This window comes from Anas platyrhynchos, chromosome 1, assembly GCF_047663525.1.
Source record: "Anas platyrhynchos isolate ZD024472 breed Pekin duck chromosome 1, IASCAAS_PekinDuck_T2T, whole genome shotgun sequence".
Taxonomy (NCBI): domain Eukaryota; kingdom Metazoa; phylum Chordata; class Aves; order Anseriformes; family Anatidae; genus Anas; species Anas platyrhynchos.
In genome coordinates, this window is record NC_092587.1 from 82,506,840 (window position 1) to 82,533,885 (window position 27,046).

At 48.2% G+C, this 27,046-nt stretch overlaps 1 protein-coding gene across 16 annotated transcripts; it reads left to right on the forward strand.

The window, feature by feature from the left end:
• Nucleotides 1–25,560, forward strand: ZNF384 (zinc finger protein 384). 16 transcript variants are annotated; one of them, XM_072043450.1, is made up of 12 exons: nt 32–89; nt 570–618; nt 1,348–1,537; nt 3,967–4,033; nt 4,160–4,400; nt 4,700–5,030; nt 9,697–9,777; nt 16,889–17,113; nt 17,763–17,945; nt 18,761–18,839; nt 19,677–19,835; nt 19,967–25,560. In XM_072043450.1, exons 3-12 carry the CDS (start codon nt 1,485–1,487, stop codon nt 20,243–20,245), a joined length of 1,698 nt encoding a protein of 565 aa, XP_071899551.1. In that variant the 5' UTR covers nt 32–89; nt 570–618; nt 1,348–1,484; the 3' UTR covers nt 20,246–25,560. The 16 variants fall into 16 exon arrangements, with proteins under 16 accessions (XP_071899573.1, XP_071899575.1, XP_071899551.1 ...); XM_027449762.3 differs by lacking the exon at nt 32–89 and adding an exon at nt 126–281 and having other exon boundaries at nt 3,963–4,033; XM_027449758.3 differs by lacking the exon at nt 32–89 and adding an exon at nt 126–281.
• Nucleotides 25,561–27,046: the final 1,486 nt, after the last annotated feature.

A 27,046-nucleotide genomic window follows, 5' to 3' on the forward strand; every position in this document is an offset into this window, starting at 1 on the left:
GCGCGCGCGCGCGCCCGCCCGCCACCGCCACTTCCGCCCTGCCGCCAACCGCCGCCCCCCGCGCGCGCCGCCGCCACACGGCGCTTCCGGTGGGGCCCCGCGCGCTTCCGGCCCGGCCGCCCGCAGCCCCGCCGCGGAGAAAGGGGGGGGGGGAGGGGGGGGAGCGGAACGGGCGCAGCGGGGGGGGGCGGGGGGGGGAAGGAGAGGCCGTGACGCCATCGCGCCCCCGGAAGTGCTCTCGGCGCTGCCCCGGAAGCGGCCCGGCCGCTGCCCTCTTTCCGGTGAGGAGGCCGCCGGAGGAGCCGGGGTCGGGGTGGGCGCCGCGGGGGCGGGCGGGGGAGGAGGAGGGGGGTGAGGGCCGGGGTGGGGGAGGGCAGGAGGAGGGTGAGGGGGGGCGGCACGGCGGGGCCGCGCTTCCGGCCGTGAGGCGATCCGGAAGCGGAAGCGGCGGGCTGCCTGCCTGCCTGCCTGCCTGCCTGTCCGTCTGTCTGCCCGGCCGGCCGTCTGTCCGCACCCCCCCCCCTCCCCTCCCCGCCTCCCTCCCCGTAACGCTGGCGGTTTGTTCGCAGAGCCGGCCCTGGAAGGAGGAGAGATGCGAGAGGAGGGAGAGTGAGAGGGGTAAGGAGCTCCCGCCGCGCCCTGAGTCAGCCTCGCCCTGGGGGGGGGGGGGGGAAGGGGGCACGGGACGGGGTGGGACGGGGCGGGCTGGGGGTGGGGGGGGCGCTGCATGAGGCGGCTCCGAGCTCGGGGTTGGGGGCTCAGGGCTCCGCGTGTTGCGCTGGGGGGTCCTGGTGTGCATCCAGGCGCAGCAGGGCTCGGACTTGGTGGTGCTTAGGGGCTTAGGGAGGCGTTTCGGCGTTTGTTCCCACGTCCCCTGGGGGCATCCTCAGTATTTTGCAGCGGTTAAGCCTAAAAGCTCCTTGTTAGCCACCAGTTACTCCTCGTTGCTTGCATACAGGCGTAAAATGACAGCTGAAATCGCTCAGGGCCTTTTATCAGCTGAAAGCTGCCTAGAAAATAACCACGAGGCGCATGGAGAATAAAGAAAGCCACCTTACAACTCAGTCTGTAAATACCCGCGTGCCCAACCTTGATTGTGCCTTCAAGAAACACAGCCTGTGCCCGGCCGTGTACTCGCACGTGCTTTTGTCTCTGTGTTTACGATTAAAGCGATGACCCTGCAAAGAAGTGTAAGCCCAGCACGTTCAGTATGCGGCTCTGGGAAATACTCTGAGAGCCACGCTTCAGGCTCCTTGCCCCTTGCGAGTTCCCTGGTGCACTCGGGTGTTTGTTTGGTGTATGTCAATTTGTGGTCTGTACATAGAAGGTGTTTTTGGTTTGTATCAGGAGGGTACGTTGACATCTGTCTGATACTAGACTGGTGCGTAGGAAGAAGGTCCCATCTCTGGCCTGTTTGTGGAAGCTGGGATGCTGAAGGCACCGCAGTGGGAACATGCTGCGGTACAGGGTTGAAGCTCCAGCCCATGTGTGATAGTTGTAGAGCAATTGGAAGGGTTACGAGCAGAGTGCTGGTAAAGTAAGTGTGAGCGCTGGGAAAGTGGGGGCTGTGGATAGGGGTGCATGTTTTCCGAAATATCCTTCAGCCTAACAGCGGGACAGGGGAGGGACATCCGTGGGCATTAGGACAGGAGGTTGGTGCCAGGATCTTCGCCTTTGTTTTCTCCCTCTGGAAGATTGGCTTGCCAGTGAGATTGCATGACAGCTTCGACTCTTACACCGTTCCTCCTTTTTCTCCACATTCTTATAACTTCATTACACTTCAGTCTTTCAAGCTGATTTTTTTTGAGGCCTGACATCTATTCAAGCATGAAGACTACTGGGTGGGGGGACGGATTCTGAGAAAGATTAGTGAAAACAGGGTAGTCATCTTCGGAGAATTAATACAAACTGTTTTGGTGCTGGTGTTTTAATTTATTATTATTTTTAAACACTTTGCAGAACAAAGTGAACAAAAGTTGGGTGCTTTGTCGCGTTCTGACAGGGGGCAAGGTAGAATCAGGAGGCCACTGGGTGCCCCAGCCTGTGTTGGCTTGGATTTTACAGTTTGAAGATGGAGTTGTCTTTCATACTTTGTGCTCTTTGAATAGGAAAGCTGTTAGATGCTTGTTTAAATTGTCATCTTTCTGTTTTAGTCCTAAACTTTGCAGCTGAATCCAAGGAATCCGAGACTGGGCGATTGCAAAGTTTATTTGACAAACAAAATTGATTATTACATGAGACTTTGGTTTTGCAAAGTCAGGTTTACTTAGGTTTGTCTTTTTTCCTTATTTATTTTTTGATGTGGAAGCTGAGCAAAGAGAGGCTTACTCATTTAAAACAACCACGACACCCCCCTTGACATCCCAAACACAAAAAAATCCCTCGTGATACAGAGGGGAGGCCTTATCTCTGTGTGTGCCCATCCTGTGGAAGGAAACAATCACGTCCTGAAGTGTTAGATACGCAGGGCCTCGTTGTGGGCAGAGCACTTAATTAATCTGGCTCAGGAAAGAAATTAAAGGAAGCCAAGCTGCCTGCCCCATCGGATCCTGCTCGAATCACGGCAGTGTAAATCCAGAGTAACTCGGTCAGGCAGCTGGCAGCCGGGCCACATGCCGCTGCTGCAAGGTAAATAATTCATCCTTAAGTGGGTTTATTGGTTGGTGTGCAGTGAGCAGGTGAGGCAGGAGGACTGGGCTTTGCTGTTGGCGCGAGCAATTCATAAAAAGCAAATTAACGGGTAATTTGGGTCATTTAAATACTGCTGCTCCACACAGAGGAGAAGCGCCTTTGCATTTTGGCTCACACGCAGCAATTCCACGTGTGTTTATTCTCTCCGAAGACACTCCTGGAAAGTAAGGGCTTCGTGCTACTCGGGGCACGCTCCTCAGCTTATCTGATGCTGGGGATAGGCCCTTCAGAAGCAATATTTACTCGCTAATTAGACTGCTGCCACATCACAACAGGAACGGGCCGGTGCTGTTTGCAGAGAGCTGCACGAGAAGGCTGCGGTGTTTGGTTTCTCTGAGCAGCTCGCTCTGCCAGGCACGGTGTTCGTTGAGCAGAGGTTTTATTGCCTTTGTTTTACCCATCAGTTTTGGCATCTTTGTTAAGGAATCGGCACCTCTTCTACTTCAGAGAACACCGTTGTGTGGATTTCTTGGGGTTTTCAGAGTGGGGCAAACTTTGCCTGCTAGGCTGTCTCCTGGTGTCTGGCTGGGTGAAAGAGGAGGCTGTGGTCTGCCAGGAATACTGAGAGACATCTCCAGGCTTCTCCCAGGAGTGGTCAGGGCAGAGGGCAACGGGCAGTCAGGAGCCCTAGGTTTTACTTCTCGGTCTGCTGTGCCTGTCTGTTACCTCGGGCAAGTCTGTTTCCCTCTCTCTGCCTGTCCTTCTTCCTGTGTAACACGATGCTAACGCGCCCTTGCTGCATCTGGGTTCTCAGGGAGCTGGGGTGGAGGGGCAGGCAGGGTCCAAAACTTGCACTGCTTGTGGGCTCAGGCTGTCTGCGGCAGCAAAAAACGTTTTTCAGCTGTGTTTGCCTGGACGCAGATGCACAGACTTCATCATCTATGGCATGTACTTGGGTAGAGGATAACTGGGGAGTTTTAGAGGTGCTTGGGGTCTGATGTAGTCTTTTATTTTTTATTTTTTGCATGGAGGACTGGTGGGCAAGAGGCATTTGAGGTGGACCCAAGCCTGTGGGAATAGCAGACATCTTTTTTTTTCTCTGCAAATAACACGGTTTGGGCAGATAGATCAAAAGCGGGGAGCAGTTGCTTAAGGAAGGACGGGGAGATTAAGGAACTGTCGCAGCATCAGGCTGAGTCAGTTCCCTGTTGGAGTCTTTTTGGGTTTAATGTTCCTTTTGTGTATGTGTGTGTGTGTGCGTCTGTCTGTCTGTCTTCCTTCTCCCCCATATTCCTCTTCCCTTCCCCCTTCCTCTTCCCCCCTGTGCCCAGCTAGGATGGAAGAATCTCATTTCAACTCCTCCCCGTACTTCTGGCCAGCAGTGCCCACCGTCTCGGGACAGGTAAGAGCTTTGCTTTACCCATGAGAAACCCGAGCATGATACACGCTTCTGTTGCCTTTTGTGCTCAGCCAGGCGCTGGGAGAAGCTGCGGCACGGCATCCTCAAGGCCCTTCTCCCCCTTTTCAGATCGAGAACACCATGTTCATTAACAAGATGAAGGAGCAGCTACTGCCCACGGAGAAGGGCTGCAGCCTGGCTCCCCCCCACTACCCCGCCTTGCTGACGGTGCCCACCTCCGTGGCCCTGCCCGCCGGCATCGCCATGGACTCGGACACCAAGCCGGAGCAGCTGACACCACACAGCCAGGCCCCCGTGACTCAGAACATCACCGTGGTGCCCGTGCAGTCTGCTGGGCTGATGACAGCAGGTAGGGGGCTCCGGGGGGACGTCTGCAGCAGGGTATAGGGGCGGCGGGGAGTCCTGGAGGGTCCTTTTTTGGGCTGGGGGTTGTGCTGTGTATCTGTGATGGGGTGGGCTGCCGTGGTTTCACAGCCAGTCTCAGCCTTATTCCCAGTCTCCACAGCTGGGAAGGTTTTGGGCTACTCTTTTTGCCCTTCTGCTTGCGTCGAGTTTCAAAGTAGACTCATAAAGCCCCCTTCTGTGGGGTGAGGAGGTCGGGAGCCATCGCGGATGTAACACCTGCCTTCCACCTCGGTCTCTTTGCAGGTCCTGGGCTGGTGATAACTTCCCCCTCGGGTTCCCTGGTGACCACAGCCACCTCTGCACAAACCTTTCCCATCTCAGCTCCCATGATTGTCTCCGCGCTCCCCCCCGGCTCCCAGGCAGCCCTGCAGGTGGTGCCCGACCTGGCCAAGAAGGGGACGACCACCCTCTCCGAAGGTGCTGGGGGTGGCGGGGGTGGGGGAGTTGCCCCCAAACCGCCTCGGGGCCGGAAGAAGAAACGATTGCAGGAGTCGGGGCTGCCAGAGATGAGCGACCCCTTTGTGCTGTCAAACGAGGACGATGAGGACCAGCACAAGGATGGCAAGACATACAGGTGGGGAGCAGGGTTACACCGTGCCCGTAACGTTGCATGGGGTCGGGGGGGGGGTGTTCGGCCCTTCAGAGGCTCACGCAGCGAAGAGATCTTGGCCTCTTCCCTGCGGAGTCCCTGAGCGGAGAAATTTGCAGATGCAGGGAGAGTTGAGTTGTCTTTCTAATCGGGGATGTTTCCAAACGAGTGGGTTGACCCAAAACTAAGGATCTCCTTAGCGGGCAACCTCCATTTCCTAATTGTGCAGATGCTAACATCACTAGGTTGATTAATGACCGGGAGCTTACGGAGGCTGAGCCGTATCCTTGATGCCACAGCCGGGTAGCGTGGCTGGCACGCTGCAGAACGCAGTGCTGCGTGGTGCAGCTGAAAGCCCTGCAGGACTCCAGTCTGCCCAGTATAAATACCCTAGACTGGATGCACGGAGCTGGAAGCGAACCCTGGTGATAGTGCCTGCTCCTGTGCTCGTTGCCCAGTGTGCTCTCCTCCTGTTTCGGTGTTCCCAACAAAACAGGAAAAAGTGCATTTCTGAACTAGGTGTAAGGGTGTTCCTAAGCCCTAAAGGTATCGGATGAGAGGGGAGAGTGCTCTGAGCCCTCAAGTTGGGTTTCTGAGCTTGGAGGGATGTGGCTTTAGGAACCTGTGAGTCCTGGGAACAGGGGAGAGGTTAGCTGGGAGGGAATGCTTCAAGCAGAGGGTGATGAGAGTGTTTCTGAGAAGGTGGGAACTGGGCAGAGCAGGTGAGTGCTAGGAAAGGAAGGGAAGCGACGTGGTAGTCTGTTGGTTGGGGAGCAAGTGCAGGTGATTTAGTGATGGGCATTTCTCAAGGATGATCAAGATCAATAAAAGACAAATCAGTAGCTAGGTGAAAACAAGTAGGAGGTGGTTCCTAGTTCTCCTCGCTTCCCTGCTACGTGCCCATGAATCCTTCTGAGGCAGACCGTTTCCCTGTAACCATCCCAGACCTTTTTTCCTTTTCGGTAGATTTAGCTACGTTTCTGGCATAAGAATAACAATGTGAAGGCACCTACACAGAATCAGTGCATCCACCGCAGGCCCTGTTTCATTTTTAACTACAGCATTTAAGGAATGTTTGTATTTTTAAATCAATGCAGTGAAATAGCTTCAAAACCAGCGCTTGGATCAGCCTTTTTATTCTCTTGCCCAATGTCCCAGTTTTTCCACTTTGAAAATATAATCAGCGTATGGTGAAGAAGGGTAGGAGTGTTAGGTAGCCTGCTATTTGTAATCCCACCATTTATTTTGGGCCCTAGCCACAATTCCACACTCAAGCTGCTTACAGTCTGGGTTGCTAATTAGGCTGTTAAATATGTATTTACAGGGGACACAATTGGCAGTGAATGCTAGAATTAAAGCTGAACCAAAGCTTTAATTATAGCTCCTTGTTTATTTGTAAGTTGGGAAAAAAAAAAAAAGCCAATGACCAGGTGGAGTGACTCAGCAGAAACTTTATGATCATGCAGAGTCTGTGTAACTGATCATGGGGAAAAAATGAGTTTGTATGTGGGAGCATGTCGTCAGGAAGGTTTTGTCTTCATGCTTAGTCCAAGTGTGGTACCTCTGCCTCTTCATCCAGCTCCCATCCCAACCTGGACCTCCTCTGGGCGCTGTTAAGGTGCAAGACAGCTACACTGGTATTTACTGAAGACCATCAGAGAGAACTTCTGCCTTCCTTGGGGTCTTCTCTTTGTCTGCTGCTTTCCATGCGCAAGTTTGGAACTAAAAATAATTGTTCCAAAATAAAAGAAAGGGCTGTCGTCTTTCGCAGCTGTGGAAGAGAAAATCTTTGCAGTGCAGTTTGTGCATAATATGCATATGAATGGGCTTGCGAGTGAAAACTTTGAGGACTCCTGGGTTCCATCTGTATCCCAGATTACGATAATTTGGGGAGTTCCCATTACTATCACACGCAGACATATACGAGCCAAATGAAGGCCGCGTGAGGTTTGTCTACTGCTCCCTTCTCAGGCTGAAGGAGGAGTTGCTTGCGGTGTACGTGGGGATGTGTTGGTATGATTTCATCGATTCTCACGGTGATGCACTAAGGACAAGCTAGTCAGATGCCTGGAAGGAGTTTGCCATATTGATCAATCTGTTTATTTTTTAATAGTTCATTCCTAAAGCCTGGAAAGCTTTTGTCAAATTGATCTTTTTTTTTTTTTTTTTCCTTTTTAAGTTCTGTGAGCTGTCTTGTTGTGGGTGTCAGAGCAGGTGTCTGATGTCGTGAGCTCCAGACTCGTGATGAAGGCAGAGTGAGGCCTTCAGCAGGCAGCAGTGCAGGCAGGTTTTGAAGGGGTTGGAGCACAAAGATGATAGTCCCAGTGCAGATCAGCCCACTGAATGGAGCGGTTCCTGCTCCACCAAATGGCAGATGTTTTGCTGCTCTAACATCTCCAGAAGTGAATTAGTGAAATTGGTGCAAGAATCTTTTATGACCAGGTTTTTCTTTGTAAGGAGAGGCATGAAGCTTTTGCTAATGGTGTTGCTTGCAGATCTCAGACATCCAGCCTCAGGATGAGTCTGGCACAGTCCTTGGCGCTTTGCTTTGTGGCATTAGAAAAATGCTCCTAGCTGAAGGGGACAGCATCTGAGCCAGTTCTGTGAAGGCTTTTCCTTTGTGAGTTATGTCGCTTCAGTCTTGTCTGGATTCATTGCAACTTTATTAATGTTCCCTGACATCCTTGCAGAACTTTTTCTGTGGAAAACGAGATCATCGAGACAACACATTTCTAGAAAGAGGCAGCGTGCGAAGCACATGGTTGCTCATCAGAACTTTAAAACATGCTGAGGGAGAGAGAGAGAGAGCATGAATCCTGGAGGCAGTAGGGTCATTTCTTAGGACTGTTGTGCTTGTACCTACGCGCTTCTTGAAGCTTGTGGTGTGATGTGTTAGACGAGGCTGATTAAATGGCTCAGCTTATCTGTTCCAGATCATCCATTCTGTCTCAGAGTACAATTCTCCAGATAGTTTGATCTTGTATTTGCAAGAGGAAGAGAGCTCTTCATGTGTTGCTTGGTGGCAACACTGAGTTTGTAAAAGCTCCCGATCTGAATCTGGAATGGCTTTGCAAGCTATGCCTCTGAACCTAGTACACCCAGAGAAAAGTTGTTGCCTTGAGAAGTCCTTGCTGTGATACTGTAACCAGCGAGCTCCATTTCCACCTTCAGTTGTGAGTTCCCTTCCTTGCAGTAGGCTGTGGGCACATCAGGGTGTTCTGGTTTGGAAAACAGCAAGCAGCTAAGGGACGTACGCTTCTGTGGTGTGCCCAGGGAGAAAAAGTGTGCAGAAGCCATGGAAGGCTTAGCAAGAAACAAAGATCAGTGAGCTGTGGAGGGGGGAAAAGCCAGGCAGAGGACCTGTTAAGGAGGAAATTAGGGACACAAGAGGAGCCAGTGGCTTGAATACAGCACGTGGGCATGTTCTTAGCTCATTGTCAGCCTTTTTTTTCCTTGCTCTATACTGGATTTAATGTTGCTCTTCAGTGACTTTCTGATTTTATTTTTTTTCCTGGATTTGAAGTCAGGTGATTATGGCTTTTTCTAAGCCACAAATATCTGTTAAAACGTGGCCAAATTTGGCCAAGTTGTAAGCTTTGAAAAAAAAATCTGTTAAGCATGCTTTGAGACGCTTTATACTTCAGTAGCAGAAATAGGCAAGGCTGTTAGATCCTCTTTGGTGTTACTTGAGGCTTGCATGACTCCGGGCACTGACCAGCCTGTCCATCTCCACGGAGGAACCAAAAACACTCTGACCTCCAGGCATCTCCTAATGCTGAAGGGCCAAGCACGTTTTTTCCTTCAGCCACAACTCCTCGTTCTGCTTCAGAAGGGAGTCCTGCTGCCCATGTTCACAGGAACCTTCCCCCTCCCCTGGGCACAGCGGCAAGGTGAAAGAAGGCTTGATTCAAAGGCAGTAGGGATGAGAGTGAGGTATGGCTAGCACCTAGAGCTCATTGTGTCTAGGAAGTCGGCAGAGCAGAGATGGGAACAGAAAGGAGGGAGAAGAAAAGATGAGCCTACAAACCAGAGGGGATGGTGGAGAGCCTGCTTGCAAGGGAGAGGGGACAGAGAAGCTGGGAAGGGCCAAGACTGAGGAGATGGAGAAAGAGCAGATCTACTAGGGGCTGGAAAATGAAAATGGATGGGTATCTAGAATTAGTGGAACAGATGGGGACAGGAGCATGGGATGTGCACAGACAAATAGAAATATGAAGGAGAGGACACAAATGTGAACTATAAGAAGGAAACTTTGAATTTGCACTGCAGTGGAGGATGAAGTGGGGCATGTGGGACTGGGTCTTGGTGCAGGAGAGAGGGGATTGCAAGAGGCTGGAAGGCTAGGGGCAAGGGGAGAATAAAGTTTGAAGTAGCAGGCAGAAAGTTTGACCACATTCCCTCCAAAGCCTAGAAATACTAAATCCAATGCTCCTAAATTTGGCCGTGTGTCTGCTGTCAGCACGAGAACGTGCCCTCCTCCGGCACAGAGCCTCGCCCCCCTCTAATGCTAGCGAAAGGTGTCAGACTAGCACTGCTCTCACTGATTGTCCTTGCTCTGCTGGCAGAGGTCTGATCTTAAGATTGCTGATGACCAACGTGGGTGTCGGGACGATGCCACATGTTGGAATTTCTGTTTGCTTTTTTTAACAAGTAGTTCCGTGAGCAGCGGAACTAATGAAGCCTGGTTTCCAGCGGCTCTCTCCTGTGTGGATTCTCTGATGTCTAATCAAGGGTGAGCTTCCTAGCCTTTCCCTCAGCAGGGGGCTCCATGAGGGTCTCTCATCTTTCCCAGCTGCGTATCCTTGTGAAACTCGTAGTGACTTTAAAACCCTTCCCCCTTTTTTTAGCTTTGGTTGAAATTGGCTTATGATTTCAAAACGAAGGAGGACAGGTGTGCATGAACTTCCATATCTACACACACCGCACACATGAGCTTTGCTTTGGATATGAGTGCTGTGCTTGAAAGTTAGAAATGAGACTGACCGTATGCCTCAGGATATAGTAAGGTGGAAGCTTGGTTTATGGCAAGTTCTCTCCCTAAAATTAAAATGAGTTTTAATTTTAGTGCTTTTTACTTGCATACAACCATTCTACTGACATGCAAGGGAGTGAAGGGCCTGTTACAGTTTCAGCTGGAGAGAGAGAACATCAGAACTCTTCTGTCACTCATCTGTCTGGTCACACCTTAATTTGGCCCTGTTGAGTCAATGCACTTGGATACATCCTTGATTATGTGACTACAGTTACTGTATATGTGTTGGCCTGGCAGCGTCCTGCACAGCTACTTAGAGAAAGGAATAATTTTGTCAAAAATAAAGTAAAAATGACTTGGGGTTGTGGCCTAGGGAAGGATGATTTGGGGAAGGCATTTGACTGCTAGTCTGAGGAACTGTAGGCTCTGTTTGCTTCTGCTACGGATTTCCTACAGTATTCTACAGCCATGTGGTTCAGGCCTACAGATGATCATGCCTTGAAGCCTGTGCATATATGGGTTAGGTTGAGCTTTCGGTGGATTTGCATGTGCTGCAGGCTAGGAATGACCATAGACAGTTATCCTGAAGTAATTAATGTTTGGTATTCCTAAAACCATAATCCCTTCAAGTGTCACAGAGTAGTCCTCTGCTACCTGTTGGATCCTGTTTAGCTTTGCAGAAGCATTGGAGCTTATATGCAGCACAGAACTTTCAGGAGGTGTGATTTAAATGTAAATAGCATGAAGTTCTTTTAAAAGAAAAATAGTGTTTGCAGGCATCAGAATTACATCCTCCTAATTGTTTTTCACTCCTCTGTCTTGTGTTGCTCCCTCCCCTTAAAAATAAAGCAAACAGGGGTGTTGTGGAAATAAATTGTTGTCTGAGGAGCACCGATACTTCTGTGGGGGTCCAACAGAGGAGAAATTCTGCCAGCTGAGGTCGGAATTGCATGCGGTTGATGAGGCTCGAGGCTGTTCACATCACAGTGGTGATGAAGAGTACTTAAGGCTTGCTTGTTAACTATCTACCTGTGCAACATGATAAGGATGCAGTTGTGTGGGAACAGTCAATAAGGATGTATCAGGACGTCCCTGCATTGCAGAGCCAAATTATGGTGACATAGATGACCGTAACTTCTGGCACTCCCAAATTTGTTAGTGTTTGCTCTTTTGTGCTCTTTCAATTTTAACACAAGGCATTATCCCTGCACAAGGGAACACCTTGCTGTATTTCATTGTTTTGCTGCTCTCTTGCTAATAGTGACTGATACCAGAAATTGGTAGAGAAGGTCTTAAGCTTGATGTTGTTCAGTGATTTTGGAGATCAACAGGAAATTTTGGCTGACAATTTACAGGTAGAGGCAGTGCTGGTGGATAGGTAAGGGAAAAAAATGGGAAGTTGTTTGTGGTGGTGAAGCCAGAACTGTTCAAGCAAAACGTGTATTTATTACAGCTGAATGGAAGGCTTAGTTTCTTGGTTTATTAACCTGTGTGATTTCTCCAGCGGAGTCAGGGATTGAAATCTAGATACTCAGACACGATATAAACAACCATCCAATTAGGCCTGGATAGAATTGGAGCAGGAGTTGCGTGGGTCTCTTCCAATGTGGGATATTCTGTAATTCTCTAAAGTGGCCTGTTGGCTGCTGTTGAACACCTTTGATCTAAAGATAAGGAATAATAGTCATGAGGAAACAGTATCCTGGAAAGCAATGGCTATGAAAAGGACTTTTAGGAACTAAATGACATCATGTGAGCTCCCAGTGTGAGGCTGTGATGAAAGAGGGTAAATGCAATTGCTGAAAGCACAAGTGCTGAAGTGATTAAAAGAAGGCAGGCAACTTGTGAAGCGTGCTGAAATGCCACAAAATTCTGGTTCCGATGTTTTTCCAAATGATCTTTTGAAAAATGGACGAAACATTGGAAACCCCTCAGAAAAGTAGAACTGGAAAAATGCTACAGGGTGTTAAAAATATTCAGCGCCTTGCCAAGAGCGTGATGCACACTTGTTTTCTGTAGCCTTATCAACCACACGAGTGACTGAAGGAGTGTGGAAATAAGTAGCTTCAGCCCTCAGTGTAGCTGATAGATTTGTTAGTATATGTGTCAATAGTGTAAAGTGGCAAATGGTAGCATGTTAAATTTTTAATGTGATTTGGTGTAGAATTGGAGAAACAGAGGTACAATTGTCATATGCTGTCCTTTTGGCATTTCTGTACTCAGGCTTTATTTAGGTCTGATCCGAGTTTTGTAGCCGTGTCTCTTAAATGTTTGGTCTCCTTCCCTCTGCCACTTACGAAATATTAGTAAGAAAATGTTTAGCTCCAGCTTTAAAAAATCGGGGAGTTTGAAGGTTAAATCAGCATTTATCATGCGCTGTGCATCCATTATTATGCTATGATTGCATTAGTTACTTCATTAACTCTGCATTGCAAAGGCAGTACATTTCTTTCCCTGCTAAATATCTGTTGACTCGGAGAGCCTAAACTTAGATCAGGAAGGCGGGAAGTTAAACTAGTTGGTTTTTTATAAACAAGCAAACAAAAAACCTTGTTGGTCTAGTGTTTGTAGTCTAATAGAAGGAGCAAGGGTTCAATTAAATTCAAGACCAATCTCAGCGGATACTAGGAAATTGAATCCTCGAGGCTGCGTATAAAAGCTTGCATAGTTTTCACAACTGTGATACCAATTAATTAAGCACTTGATTGAAAAAATGCTGTTAATCCACGTTAGGCAAATTTTACTATGAGATGGTATTTCAGATGGCATTTTATCTCATAACAGCATCTGATGAATGAGGCGGAACATTCCATGAAAAGTGGAAAGAAAAAAAAGGCCCCGTGCGCCTCCGAGTTGTAGTCTGGTTGCTATAAGCATAATTTTGTTTATGACTCATCGTGATGACTTTCATATGGGTGCAGAATTAGAATTGTGCATCCACCTTTTACTGGCATTTCATGATTTTTGAGGGTGTTTGTCTTAACATGCACATTCTTTTAACGTCTCGCTTTATTTCTGTAGATTCCTTATAAAAAGAAAGGATTATAAACACTGGAAGGGGTTGCTTTTGATCTCCAGCACGTTGCTGCGTATGGAGTTAACTATTTATATGGAGAAATACACCTCTGCGTGGTTAAGAATATGCTCTAAGCTAAATTTGCAGAGCCATAACAAACAGTTGTAGGGATGTTGTATAATGCTCTCAATGGGAATGCTGCAGTCAGTGCTGTTACGTGCTCTCCGAATACAATGGCAGTGGTAGTAGTTTAGAAGCACGATGGGGGAAAAAAAAAGATCAAAAATGTTTATTAACAACAAACAACAACAGATTATTTCGCATAGCACTATGTTCATGTTTAGCAGGCGGCGCTGCCAACTTTTCCTATCCCCAGCAAGGAAAAATTCACTGAAATGAAACACTGAAGCCTTGCGAGTGTCAGATGCGATGTTCTCATTATCCGTATAGATTTTAACATTTTTTTTGAATCCATGTTTACCCACTAGAGGGCTGATTGCATCTTCCCCTTTAATATTTGATGATGTCTGAGGCAAAATGCAAAACCCTTAATTAAATGGATCATTTGTTCCATTGAAAATGCCTGCTACCACATCATACAGAACTCTCTGAAGTGCAGCTTTCTGCTGTATTCCAGGGCTCTTTTAACTTACAAGACTTATGACTTTGTTAATGCTACATAACATTCGTGCCCTCTCAGGGCTAATGCTCGTTAGATTATTGGAAAACGAGTCCCTGCAAGATTATTTTTTTAAAATGTTGCTTGAAAAACACTGCTGAAATGTCTGCAGCTGCTAAATTCAGACAGCTAGGGTTGGTTTCTTGTTTGATGGGTTTTGTTTTCTTCTTATTTTCTGGTTTGTTTGTTTGTTTTGTTTCTAACACTCAGATTTATCTCCCATTCTCATGCAGGTGCCAGAGAGGTTTTGAAATACCTTTTTTTATATGTTTACTTTGAAAATGGAGAAGGACGTTCAGTCTTTCTCTTTTCATTAAAGTTTATTCTAGGGAAATTCTGCCCTGAAGGCAGATACCTAACAAAGTAAATAAGTAAAGGAATTGGTGCACAGCTATTATGGAAAATAAAGTAGATGGCTTTATGTCATTACAGACTTAAGGGGCTGGACTGCTTAGACTTGATGACATAGTAAAGATCATGAATTTTTCAAAAAGGAATAGACTTTTAAAATCTATGGTCATGCGTACAGCACAGAAGAGATTAGTGCCCAGCATTGCGTTGGAGCTCAAGCAAAACTTCTAGAAAGGTATTACTCACTGACGGGTAGCTGAATTCTAAAAATATTAATTGTAGGTGCCAAGTGGTTGAGATTGTAACGCAGCCTCGGAGTTGTGCCAAAGATGCATTTTTCTCATGGTTGGAATGATTTTGTTTCTTGGATTTCTTGAGCTCATACTGTCGGCTACTGTATCTCATGGTACCTTTGCTGCATAAACCAAGCCCACAGTCATTGATTTTTTTTCCCCCTGCGTAGATTTATGTGGTTATTGACCAAGCTATCTTTTAACCTTTCCCCCAAACCAAACCTAGATAGACTGGGCTCAGTGAGTCTCTTCTGTGAAGTAGATTTTCCACACGCCATCGTTCCCAAGCTCTCTGAACTTGCCTGGATCTCTCAGTACTTGTTGACTGTACAGTCTTCAGCGTCAGGCATGCTGCTGCAAGAGTAGTTGCCCCATTCCCACTTCGAGAGCTGATACCTGCTATTCCCCTTTGATTCATTTAGCCGTATTAGCACAACATCGCACTGGGAGCTTGTTCTCAATTGAATGATTCATCATCAGAGGAGTGACACAGTGGAACAGGCTTCAGCTGAGAATACTGGCAATAAACATCCTCTGAGAGGGAGCTTGATAGAGTCACGCATGGGGTTGTGAATTAATTCCTTGTGTTAGCAGAGAACTGGACTTGGTAACTCAGTGGTACTTTCAGTTCAACGTTCACTTAAGTTCTTTCTAGCATTGCTTTGTCCAAGGATACAGTCCTCAGCCTCTAAGTATGACTCGATAACTGCAAAATGCTTATGCTGTCTTCAAGTCCAGCTGTCCTGTTTCAGAAAGTCTGGAGCAAACTGGACAAGTGTTTGGAGATAATTGGGTTTATAAACCAAAAGCTGCTTTTTCTAAAAGGTGATCCCGATGTGCCTTCCTACTCCCTGTATCTCTAGCAGACCTAAGGATAAACAGCCAGATTGCTTCTGCTCCTTGATTCCAGGCAGGAGCTGTGTATGTGTGAGCGGGGAGCTACGTAAGGGCGTGTTTAGCTTGTGTGTTGTGTTCAGGTGTGCAATTAAAAGGGAGTAAGAGAAAGATGAAGGTAGGAAATGCAGAAGCAACTGTTAGAGGTGATCGTGAATGTAAAGGAGGAGGAACAATGTTGTGGCAGGTGTGTGGTAGGGTGCTTGGTAGGGAGGCATGGCTTCTAGTTACATGGCTCAGAATCAAGCTGTGGCTTTGAAGGGCCTGTGGAAGTTAAGGTAGGTGCTGGATAAATGTTGCCTACATTACATACACCAATTAGACTGCACACTTCCTAAAAGCTTCTGGCTCCAACATCAATAGCTGCAACAGTAGATGTAACGATGTATCCTCCTAGGAGGAAAAAGAAGTAGCTGAATGTGGGCACAAACAGGATAAGCTCTCTGTGGTGTGTAGTACTTGCAGAGACTTTTGTCACTGGGTATCTTTTTTTAAACACTGATAAAAACTTAAGGAAATTCCCAGACAAAAACATAATCAACACACCACAGCAGGCAGAACAGAGGTCTCCTAGGTGGCATTGTTCCCTCAGATGTGACCCTGGAAGTTCCAAGTGCAGCTTCCATTTTGTCTTGTTCAATGGAAAAGCCTGCACATGGAAGGACTTAAATTCAGAGAAACTTTAACTCTGCTCCTTGTTGTCACACATTTTTGGAAGGAAAAAAAAAAAGGCCAGCAATGGGTGCAACCTCTGTGGTTAAAATGACAGAGAGACAAAATCTTTTACCATCCTGAATTGTACAGCAGCGCAGGCTTCTCCCAACAACCCGGTGTCATGACGGAGGAACAGTTTTTAACAGCAACATCCATAGCAGATAATGCCAACTGCTTCTTCCTGTTCGAAGAATCTGTGTTACCAAATATGTTTCTGATCTTCATGGGAACAGATGGGTCCAAGCTCCTAGACAAAACATTGTAAAACATCAGTAAGATAGAATTGGTGAAAGCCAATTAAACCAGTGAAATAGCTGATTACGTTCTCAGAGCATCTTTGTGAGACCCACTAGGAAAGCAGCCCTGTTATTTCCAGCATTGCCTTCAAATACGTGAATGTCTTCCCCAAAAACGGGAGCAGAGTTAAGTGTTTTGGTCATAACTGCTTTTGCAGACTTTGCAGTACGTGGAATTAACTTTTATTATGAAGACACACCTTAACCTGGATTTTCAGGTTTTCCAACTTTTTTTTTGACTGAAATAAATCATAGATGAACAAAGTGTTTTTTGTCTGGGAATTCTTATTCCTGTCCCCTTCAGATTGCCCTTGGAAAATTTCCCAAGTGCTACCCTGTCTCCCTTGTAAGCCTGATAAATTAATCTCTCGGATTCTTCCAAGACCTTTCCTTGTGTGGCTGCAAGGTATAAGTCTGGTCTTTCCTGCCCATTCCTAGCTTAGGTTTGTCCCTCTGGGACCGGAGTACTTGCAGCTGAGCATAGTGGCCGAGGCGAAACTTCCCCTGGTCCGCATGGTCAGAAACTCTCCTTTACTCACTCAGCGTGGAAGACCCCTTCCACTTAGAGCTGCTAGATATTGGGGCTCGCCCCGTGTGACGCTGTCTCTTCCCCTCGCCCCGGTCCCAGGTGCCGGATGTGTTCGCTGACCTTCTACTCCAAGTCGGAGATGCAGATCCACTCCAAGTCCCATACGGAGACAAAGCCACACAAGTGTCCTCACTGCTCCAAGAGCTTCGCCAACAGCTCCTACCTGGCCCAGCACATTCGCATCCACTCAGGGGCCAAGCCCTACACGTGCAGCTACTGCCAGAAGGCCTTCCGCCAGCTCTCCCACCTGCAGCAGCACACACGGTAAGGGCCAGAGGAGGCTGGGGGCCCTCCGCACTGCATGTTGCCGTCATCCCAGCATGCCGTCAGCACCTCGAGCGGGTGACCGCCTGGGGAGACCCTGCTGTTTTCCGCGGGCTGGTCACTCCTCAGACAGAAAACAAAGCGGTATCTGACACGTAGTGCTTGTCATTTCCTGTTCGGGGCTGGGTGTGCGCAGAGGTTCGCGCTGCCGACTCTAAGGGGCGTCTGCAGCGGAGCGGTGTTCTCGGACAGAAGGTAGCACTGGCTTTGTCAGCACGAGCGTAGAGTTGGGCATAGGAGGACTGTTCCCTGTCACCCCAGCCTAGTCCTGCCAAACGTCTCAGTCCAGGCTTGCAGCCCCCTGCTATTTCAGCCATAGGCTTCCCACACAGCTCTGCCAATGCCCCTCAGTCCAAACTCTAGAGTTCCTCTCTCTGGATCCTCCCCCGGTGCGGACAGACCATGGTCTCTTGAATCCACGGGGAGCATGGTTTGAGGCCGAGCGAGCTCCGAGCTCGGGCCGTGTGTGGAGCTCCTCCGTGTAGCAGATAGCGTGGTGCTGTCCCACCCCCTTTGTGCCCTCATTCCATCAGCACTAGCCAGATGGCGGTCGTGTCCAACTGCTGCTGCTCCTCCTCCTCTTCGGCAGGATCCACTCCAAGCTCCACACGGCGATTGTCAAGCCCCACAAGTGTCCTCACTGCTCCAAGAGCTTCGCCAACACCTCCTACCTGGCCCAGCACCTCCGCATCCACTCGGGGGCCAAGCCCTACACCTGCCGCTACTGCCAGAAGGCCTTCCGCCAGCTCTCCCACCTGCAGCAGCACACACGGTAAGGGCCAGAGGAGGCCGGGGGCCTGGCCCTGGCCCCCCCGCGCTGCCGGCATGCACCCTGTGGAGCACGCGCGCCAAGCATGCGGGGGGCGGGCGGGGAGCGCGGCCGGCTGCACCCCCAGGAGGAGGTGGCCCAGCAGAGTGGACGGAGTGGAGGCTGCGCAGGAGGCACTGAGCACACGGCAGGGCAGAGGTGGGCACGTGCTGTCCCGGGGGAGCCTTGGTCTGGCACCGCGGGGGGCACAGAGAGAGAGAGAGTGATGGAGAGAGAGGCATTGGCCGTGAGGGATCCTGGCACCACCACGGGGGTTGGACTGAGCGTGTGGAAGCTTGTCCTGGCATTGCAGGGGGACAGGGACACGTGAACACGTTTCCCCGCTAGCGTGAAGGGAGGAAGGCTGTTGTCATGCGTGTCCGGAGAAGGAACAGAGCTGTTTTCTCGGTGCTGTGCAAGCAAGAGAATGAATTCCTCTTGGTCACAGCGTGGGCCTCCTGAGCTTGGAGCAGGGAGTCGGGGCCAGCAGACCCCCTGCCATTCTTAGGTGACCCTCGTGCCAAGCGTTCATAAGCTCTTGCTCCTCAGTCCTAGTCACGTTCTGAACTCTGCTTGATGGCACATCTTTTCTAAGTTCTAGCTGGACACAGGAGCTGGGCAGAGCTCTCTTTGTCCAGGTAGAACAGCATCTGGCGGCACTGTCATCCCCTTCCCCGCGCTGCTGAGCGGCTGTGAGATTGCATCACAGCATCAGGCCCCGGCAGGCTGCGCTGCCTGTTTGCTCACTGCCTCCTGTTTGTGCTCTTCCCCCTCGACAGCATCCACACCGGGGACCGACCCTACAAATGTGCTCACCCTGGGTGTGAAAAGGCTTTCACCCAGCTTTCCAACCTGCAGGTAAGGGGCTGGGCAGGCCCTGCTCGACAGGGGGGGGTGGCAAATGTGGATGGCGAGTGGGAGGAGATGGAAAAACTGGGGCAGCTGGGAGGAGGAGTGAAGGAATGCAGAAAAGGTGTTGAAGGGCTGGACAGGGGAGAGATTGGTGGCAACAGTGACCCAAATAAGTCACAGAAGTAGTTACATCCTGTAAAATTGTAAGATTGACTTGCAAGCGGTGATAGCTTGTTGGAGTTCTCTGATCTGTTCTGCAGACATTTTCTAACACAGCTGGGGTAAGGCTTTTCCTAAATCTCACATGTGAAATAAAATCTCAGGAATAGGTGGTTTTGTTTTATAATGAAATGGGGGACGTAAGAGTAGAGATTTAGGGAATCAGAGGTGGTGCCTCCTGTTGCAGTATCCTGGAGGAGGGGGACTGTAGGAAATGCCAACTGGCAAAAAGCTGTAAACGCCTGTGAGCAGTGAAAGATCCTGCCTTGAGAGTTGACAGATGTGGAGAGTAAATGTGAAGAGAGATGGAAAGGGCGCAGGGGGAGACTGGAAGAGTTGCATGGAGACTGAGAAGGTGGGGATTGCGGAGAGTTGAGAGACTCTGCTCTTCAAATGCCTAATAGGGCTGAGAAAATAAGGCGCCCACCAGAAAGCTCTGGGGACTGGGGGGGAAATCACCGTCCTGCTCTAGGAGCCAGGTGTCCCTTGCTCGGCATCCTGGGGCTTAGGGAACTTGGAGCCTGGCGGGAGGGGAGTGTTAGAGGTAAGGCAGCCTCCAGTGTCCATATTCGCTTCCTAACCCTTCTTGCCTTCTCTCTTTTCCCACCCCGCTGCCGCCCCCAGTCCCACAGACGGCAGCACAACAAAGACAAACCTTTCAAGTGCCACAACTGCCACCGCGCGTACACGGATGCCGCCTCGTTGGAGGTGCACCTGGCTACGCACACGGTGAAACACGCCAAGGTCTACACCTGCTCCATCTGCAGCCGGGCCTACACCTCGGTGAGTATTTCCTCCCCCGGAGGGGGTGGCAGAGGTGGAAGTGCTCCTCGGGGAGTCCGTCCTTGGGGTCCCCACAGGCTTTGGCTTTGGTGGAAGCCGTCCCCTCCTCTCACGCCTCCTTCCCGTTGCAGGAGACGTACCTGATGAAGCACATGCGGAAACACAACATCCCGGACCCCCAGCAGCAGGTGGTTCAGGCCCAACAAGCCCAGGCCTCTCAGCAGCAGCAGCACTTCCAGCCGCAGGGGGGTGGGGCAGCAGGGGGCCCTTCTGGAGACACTAACCCACCCAACCCTCCCCCTCAGTGCTCCTTTGACCTGACTCCTTACAAGACTTCAGAGCATCACAAGGACATCTGCCTCACTGTCAGCACCAGCGCCATCCAAGTGGAGCACCTCTCCAGCTCCTAGAGAGACCTCAACCCAGGGAGCAGAAAAGCCTCTTGTGCATAGCCTGCGCCCGGGGCACCGCTTGTGCAGCGGCCCTCCTCGTGCAACAGCCTCCGGCCTCTCCTCCTGCAGCAGCCTCTTCTTGGCCGTGTAAACCCCGTTCGTGGCAGCCCCTTGAACGACAGCCTTGTCTCAAGGGGGTGCTCCTTCTGTGCAGCAGCCTGCCTGGTAGGAGGATGCTTCCTTGTGCAAGAGCCCCCTTCCTGTGCCGGGATCGCTTCCTCACTCAAGAGCCCCTCCTTTCAATCCCAAAGAAAGGCCCCTGCTCTGCCTTCTCTCTCTCGCTGTAGGCTGCGCGGGAAGGGGGTGGGGAGGCGCTGAGAGGTGCGTGGTGTGATGGGACGGAGAGCTGGGCCTTGTACAGACAGGGGCTCGGACACGTTTTCAGCGGGCCGCAGAAGAACGTGGCAGGGGGTCACAGCCGGATGGGTATTTTTGAGGATTTCCTTGAGTTGTCTAAGAGAGAAATATCCATTCCTGTCCCTCCTGCTTGCGAAAGGGAGGAGGGGTCGCTTGTCCTGCCCCAAGGACCGGATGGGAGAAGCCTTCTCCCCAGCGGAAGGTGCAACCGGTGTGGGGGAGAGGTGAGGCGTGTTCTCTGGGCTGGACAGGTGCCCACGCTGCCCGAGGGCTCTGGAGCGTTGCACTCTTCCTTCTCCCCTGGCGGAGAGCAATAGAGAGAGGAGTCTGGCCAAAGGGGCTGCCGCCTCTCCCGGCTGTCTGAGCAGCATGACGGCCAAGGCCCCGTAGGAATGTGGGTTCCTGCTCATTGCTCTTCCTGCCCATTGTGGATGATGTCCTAGCAGCTTGTACTTCTCCTCCTCTCCCCCCTACTTCCCCCCTCCTCCCCCCCCACCTCCTCAGAAAAGCCTGCAGGCATCGAGAACAAACCAAAAAAGCAATGGAGGGGAGGGGAAGAGACTGCCAAAATAACCATCACCCTTCTCTCTACTTCCTTCCCCGAAAGGCGGAACAGCAGCAGTTCTGACTCTTCCACACCCATCCTGCCCCCAGTTTCCCAAAGGGAAGGAGGAGGAGGAATAGCCCAGGCTTTTCGAGGAGCCGGCAGGTGTCAGGGCAAGGCTAGCTTCTCTGCTCACCTCCCATCCGAGCGCTCTCCCGGGCTCCCTCTTGCCAAGACGGGCTGGACTCACGTGGCAGTGGTGGCCTCTTCTGGACCCTGAGCGTGGGAGAGAATCCCCAAAAGGCGGACAGTGGAGAGAAAGGGGCGAAGATCCCCACAGAGAGACCAATCTAATGAGAAGGGGGAGCCAAAAAGAATAAACTGAAGGCCCCTTGAATTTATATATATATATATATATAAATATCTATTCCCCGCCCCTGGCCCGCTCTGTCCTTGCTGTAACTGTTTCTATCTCTGTGTTTATAAAACGCATTATCCTGGCGAATTTTTATTTTCAATCTTTGTTTGTTTTTCCCTCTCTCTTCGTCTTCAGATTCCCTCCCCCTCTTTTTTTTTTTTTTTTTGGTCCACATGACTACTAGTCTTGTGTGTCACTTCTTAGTTTCTTTGGATCATGGAGGCTGACTGGGAAGAGAACGAGAAGGCAAGGGAAAAAAAGCATGTGTTGCACTCAAACCCTATAGAATCCCAGACTTATGTATGAACAACCGGTAGGGGCTTTTATTATTATTTTTTTTAACCACCCTGTGTAGAAATAAATTGGTGTAAAAGGCTCCCTGGAGGTGCTGCTGCGGGCACCCTGCCCCTGTGCCGTGTCTTCCTTCCCCACGCACACCGAAACGCGGCAGGAGCGTCCTGGATGGGCTGCGGGAGCGCGAGCGGCGCGGCGCAGCCCTGCCCTCGGGCAGCCCGGTGGTTTGCAGGGTGGAAGGGGAGCTCTGCACCTGCACAGCCCGCGGGGAGAGCTGCTGCTCTGCGCTTACTCGGCAGGGTTGGCTGCGAGGGGTTGAATTGGTTTTTTAGGTTCACAGATCAGGCTGGGAGAAGCCCTCTTCCTCCCGCGTTTTCCAGGCGACATTTCAACCCATCTATCCTGTTCTGAGCCTCGGTGACTAACGTGCGTTTGAAGTACGTGTTTCCGAAATGGGTTGGCTTGATTTTGAGGCACGGGGACACAGCGAACCCCTTCCATTGGTGGCCTGCTGCAAGGGCTTTGTGTTCTGGCTTTAAAATACCCAAGCCCAATTTCACTTCTGGATTTGTTTGGCTTTGGCTTCTAGTTACTAGTTCAGGTCTGTCCATCCCACCGATTCAGAGACCCACAGAGCACAGTGGGGCTTTCTCCCCTGGTCTGGTGTTTAAACACTGTAATAGCACCTCCTCATCTACTCTTTGAGAAGCTAAATGGATGAAAACTCCTTCAGTCTTCCACTGTAAGGGATTTCCTCCAGCCTGTGAATCACTCTCGTCTGTTATTTCTGCATCTTGGCAGATCCTTCAATATCTCGTAGACGCGTTCGTGTCAGAATTAAGTGTTGAAGCCCCGTGGCCGTGGACAAGGTTGCCCTGCCCTTTGCCTTAAGCCTGCAGAGGACTGCGTTTGCCCGTTTCTTGCAGCGTTTTACTGGAGCTCACATTAGCTGCTCACCTGGTGTGACTCCCAGATCAAAGTCTCAGCTTCCCATGATAGTGTTTGCCCCCTTTCTGCAGGCATGGTCCAAGTTCTTCCCGGTTCCTGAACGTGAGTCTCTATCAGTCTATTGTGTGTGAACAGCCCCAGCTTGCCGATGGTCCAGGTTGTGCACCACCCTGTCCGTTTTGTCCACCACAAACTGCATCAGTTGTTACTTTTTACTTTCGGATCCGGGTTGAAAGTGCTATGTTGCATCTGACCTACACTAACTTGAAAAGCATCGTTCAGTGCAACTTTTTATTAGCTTCTTTTTGAGACTTGCAGGCTAGTAGTCGTTTCTTAATCTTCTTAGTATGTGATTATGTACAGTAAATCTTTTTGACTTACGGTGCTAGGTCAATGCCTTACAAAAATTTAAGTATGTTGCACCTATGCAGTCCCCTTTGTTAAACCAAATGTATAATGATGTCTTCAAAGAATGAAATTAGGCTTTTTTTTTTTTCTTTTTATCCTCTACAAAATCTATATTCCATAAACCTTCGGATTATAGGTTTTATTCTTCATTCATTCATTCTTCATCTCAACAGCTCTTCCATTCTTTTGCCTCAGACTAATTTTGACGTTGAATCATTTCAGTTGCCTTTTGGGAATACTGTCACTGAATGTCTTACGGTATTTCTCTAATATCCCAAGTTGAATGAAAATCAGAATCAATGGGCTGGAGAGCTTGTTAGTCAACTGGAAAGACTCCTGCTTGTTTGCTGACTTGAAAATATATGTCCCCGGCAGATGTTGTCTAACTTCCTACTTTGATACTAAGGTACTGGAGAGAAGTTGCTATTTTCGTACTACTGCCACACTCTGTTTCTTTCTGAGTATGGGATTAGAAATATTTCGTTGACTGATTGTCCTTGTTCTGTGTCACTAGCAATTTAATCATTTTTATTTAGCATGGATCAGTACTATTAGTAATATTTGTTTACTTTTTATTTTAAAAAACGAATGAAAGTTCCCAAATCCATATTATCTGTAGTTTTGCTAGCTGCAGAGCTTTCCTTACCAGTTTTCTCTATTTAATAATACCTAATTTATGTCAGTTGCTGTCTGGCCTTCCCCTTTTCAATGTGTTACATTTCGGCCTTTTCTCTCTCTTTTTAAGTTGTTTCTTCTTGCTCACAGACTTTCTCACTGAACCCAAGACAAGCTTTTACCCAGTTCCCCCCTCTTGATTGTGGAATTTGAGCTTTTTTTGGCCATATAATAATTTTTTCGTAATAGTTTTCATTCACATTTTTCCGTTTTACATTTTTTTTCTCACGGGCAACTCAGTTTACAGTTTTGCTCACTTTGGAAATTGGCTTTGAGAAGCACAGACAGGATAGGTTTATTACTGCTTGTGGCTTTCCTCCGCATGCCCGTATTCAGTAGGAACAGGACAAAGCTGCCAGTTTCCGCTCATGATTTTAACTTGTCTTGTATGCATCACCTCAAAGTCTGAAAAATTGACCTGTTTTGGGTGCAGTGTCTTGTATTGAGAAAACTAGTTTTAAAAATTGGAAGTATATTTTGCTGACTGGCTGGATTCCTTGGGGAGTGTCTTGCAAGTTACAATTCCTTGCAGTGTTTTTTTTTTTTTTTTTTTTCTCTTTTTTAAACGTGTTAAAGGTGCTTGAAATCACCTTACCTTGTTTGATGTGTTGTTTTCAGTGTCTTCTATCCTTCCCCTTCTTGGAATCTGTTACCAAGCATGGGGATCTATATGTATTTAAGGCTGTATGATTCTTTTGTTACCAGTTATTTCAAAGATATTGCTTGTGTTTGTGTAGTTTGCCGCTGTTCCTGTAACTTTTACTATTGCCCAGGAAGAAACCAATGATTTTTATTAAGGGACTTTCCCATCGAGTTTCAAAAGTGCCACTTTATTCCAGGATTTATTTTTTTTCCCCCTCATCAATGAAAAATTCTTATTTCTCTGTTTACCCAGGCTCCTGTTGGTGGTGTAGAAATAATTGAAAATACCTTGTTCTCATTGTCTTGTTTGTATCAGGTCTTCCTCTTCAAATTTCTGAGGCTATTTAACACATATAAAGTACTTCAGCTGATTTTAAAAGTATGGTTTCTACCTGCAGGATGCAGAATATAACATCCACACAAAATTATCCCCTGCTGAGATGAAGCTGCGGGTTCCACAGTCTGCAGCTTTTCAGCTTTGTACACTCAAGGTGACAACAGTTCAATTATTTAACTTCCACTCACAAGAATGGAATATTCTCTTTACTTTCTCTTCAGCTCCCTGAATTCTTTAACTATGCATTTTCTTTGTGATGCCAATCCATTTGTTCCCGTGTGTCTGTGCCCAAGACCTTACGTTGACTCTGGAGTTCTGCGTTCGGCTGCATCTTGAGTCTCTGCTGGAAGGCGGTAGCACTTTTTCTTCTTGTCTTTACTGAATCCATTGTCAGTTCTAAGCTGGATTTTGCAAATAATCACTGCTTTAAAAGGAAACATCATGTAGGCTGGAAATCATTTAGAAAAATCACCCACAAAACAGTAACTGAACCTCAGCTGTGACTAATGATAGTATTGCTGCTCTACCATTCAGTTAAATCTTCAAGAAAGATTTAAGACTTTTCATAATTTAAAGACTTCTATGTTTAATCAACCATTATTAATTTTTTTGTTGGTTATCACTGCCATTAAAAATACCATTCTATTTTACTTATTTTTCTTTCTTTTTTAACTTCATAGGGTCTTGTTATGCCTGTGTTCAGTACATTAAAGTCTTCTGCTATCAGGAATCTTTTTCTTTTGTAATGAGTTACAGACCACGATCAAGCCACTGTATTCGTCTTTCCAAACAGCTAAATTAAGTCAAGCTGGTTTAGGTATTTCATGGTAAGGCTTAGCTCCATCCTCCAGCACTTACCTATTGCCTTTCATTTTCCCTTATGAACAGCCAGGCTGTGCAGTATGCAGATGCAAGTCTTGATATGTTAGTCCTAGACAGCTATTTTGAACCACCAAATTTATATGGCCATAAAAGAATACATAATTCTTTTAATGAGATCTTTTCCATTAAATTAGATCAAATAACATTATGTTTCCTTTTTTTAGCTGAGTGTAACCCAAATTGATTACGCTCTGATTTTGCCAAATCAGTGTTAGGTTAACTGGCTTATAGCAACCTGGATAGCCCCCCTTACTTTTTCAAATATTTTTAAATGAAAGTATTTACTTGTCTTCTGGGATGCATTCAAACTCCAAAGTTCTTCTGAAAGGAAAGCCCGTTGTTTCCATCTGCTTGCCAGATAATTCTTTTAAATCTTGATTGTGAGCTTCTAGCTATGCAACTTCTAGGATATTTTATGGGTAGATGGGTAGAACTAAACATCTTCCTAAATATCATGGACAATTGGTAATCTTTCATTACTTCACAAATTTGTCTACATCTTCCATCTTTCTTCATAATATAGAATATAATTGAGATCCTGCCTGTCTTCTATATTTTTATTATTTTATCATCTTTGTATCAACTAAAGGTTATATATCATGTCTAGGATTTTCTTCTAATATTTTGCAGGTGATGTACCTGAAAGATGCCCAAGTTTACTAGTACAGTTTCAGAACATAGACTGAAATCGCTCTGTACATTTCATTAACTACATGATAGGTACCTGTTCAATCGTCATTCCAGGTACAACAGATTAAATTTGTGTGCATGGTTTCTTGTTTCTGTATAGGACACCGAAGTTCTAGAGAGATGTAGTGACTTGGTCCAACAAACATTTCGATTTCATGTAGTGTCTGTGTAATGAATGGAAAAAAAAAAAAAAAGAAAAAAAACTACAAGAAAAGAAATCATGACGCCAAAGAACTAGAGTCTATGCCTAGTTTTGCTGCTCAATTAGGATATGTTTTTGGAACGCACACACAGCTATACCATGGGGCATTTGGCATCCTCTTCCATATGTAAAGCTGATTTACCACCTTGGGGGCAGGTTCTCCAGTTCAACTGATGTCTGTGAGAACGAAGTGTGGGTACGTCTACTCCTTTCTGAAGAGAAGGAAATGCAGAGCAGGGACCTGTGAACTGAGAATGTAAAAGAGAGAAGAGTCGAATGTGTGCCTCTACAGCAAAAAGGGAACTAAACACGAAACTTTGGAGCTGTAGGCCTACTGCTGCGGTCTGCGTAACAATCCCTCT

What these genes read in the sequence shown, in the direction of transcription:
- ZNF384 (XM_072043450.1), top strand. Translation starts at nt 1,485, where the DNA reads ATGTGTGATAGTTGTAGAGCAATTGGAAGGGTTACGAGCAGAGTGCTG. An exon ending in TGCCCACCGTCTCGGGACAG is followed by an intron (nt 4,034 to 4,159) that starts GTAAGAGCTTTG and finishes CCCCCTTTTCAG; the next exon opens with ATCGAGAACACCATGTTCAT. An exon ending in CACCTGCAGCAGCACACACG is followed by an intron (nt 17,114 to 17,762) that starts GTAAGGGCCAGA and finishes CCTCTTCGGCAG; the next exon opens with GATCCACTCCAAGCTCCACA.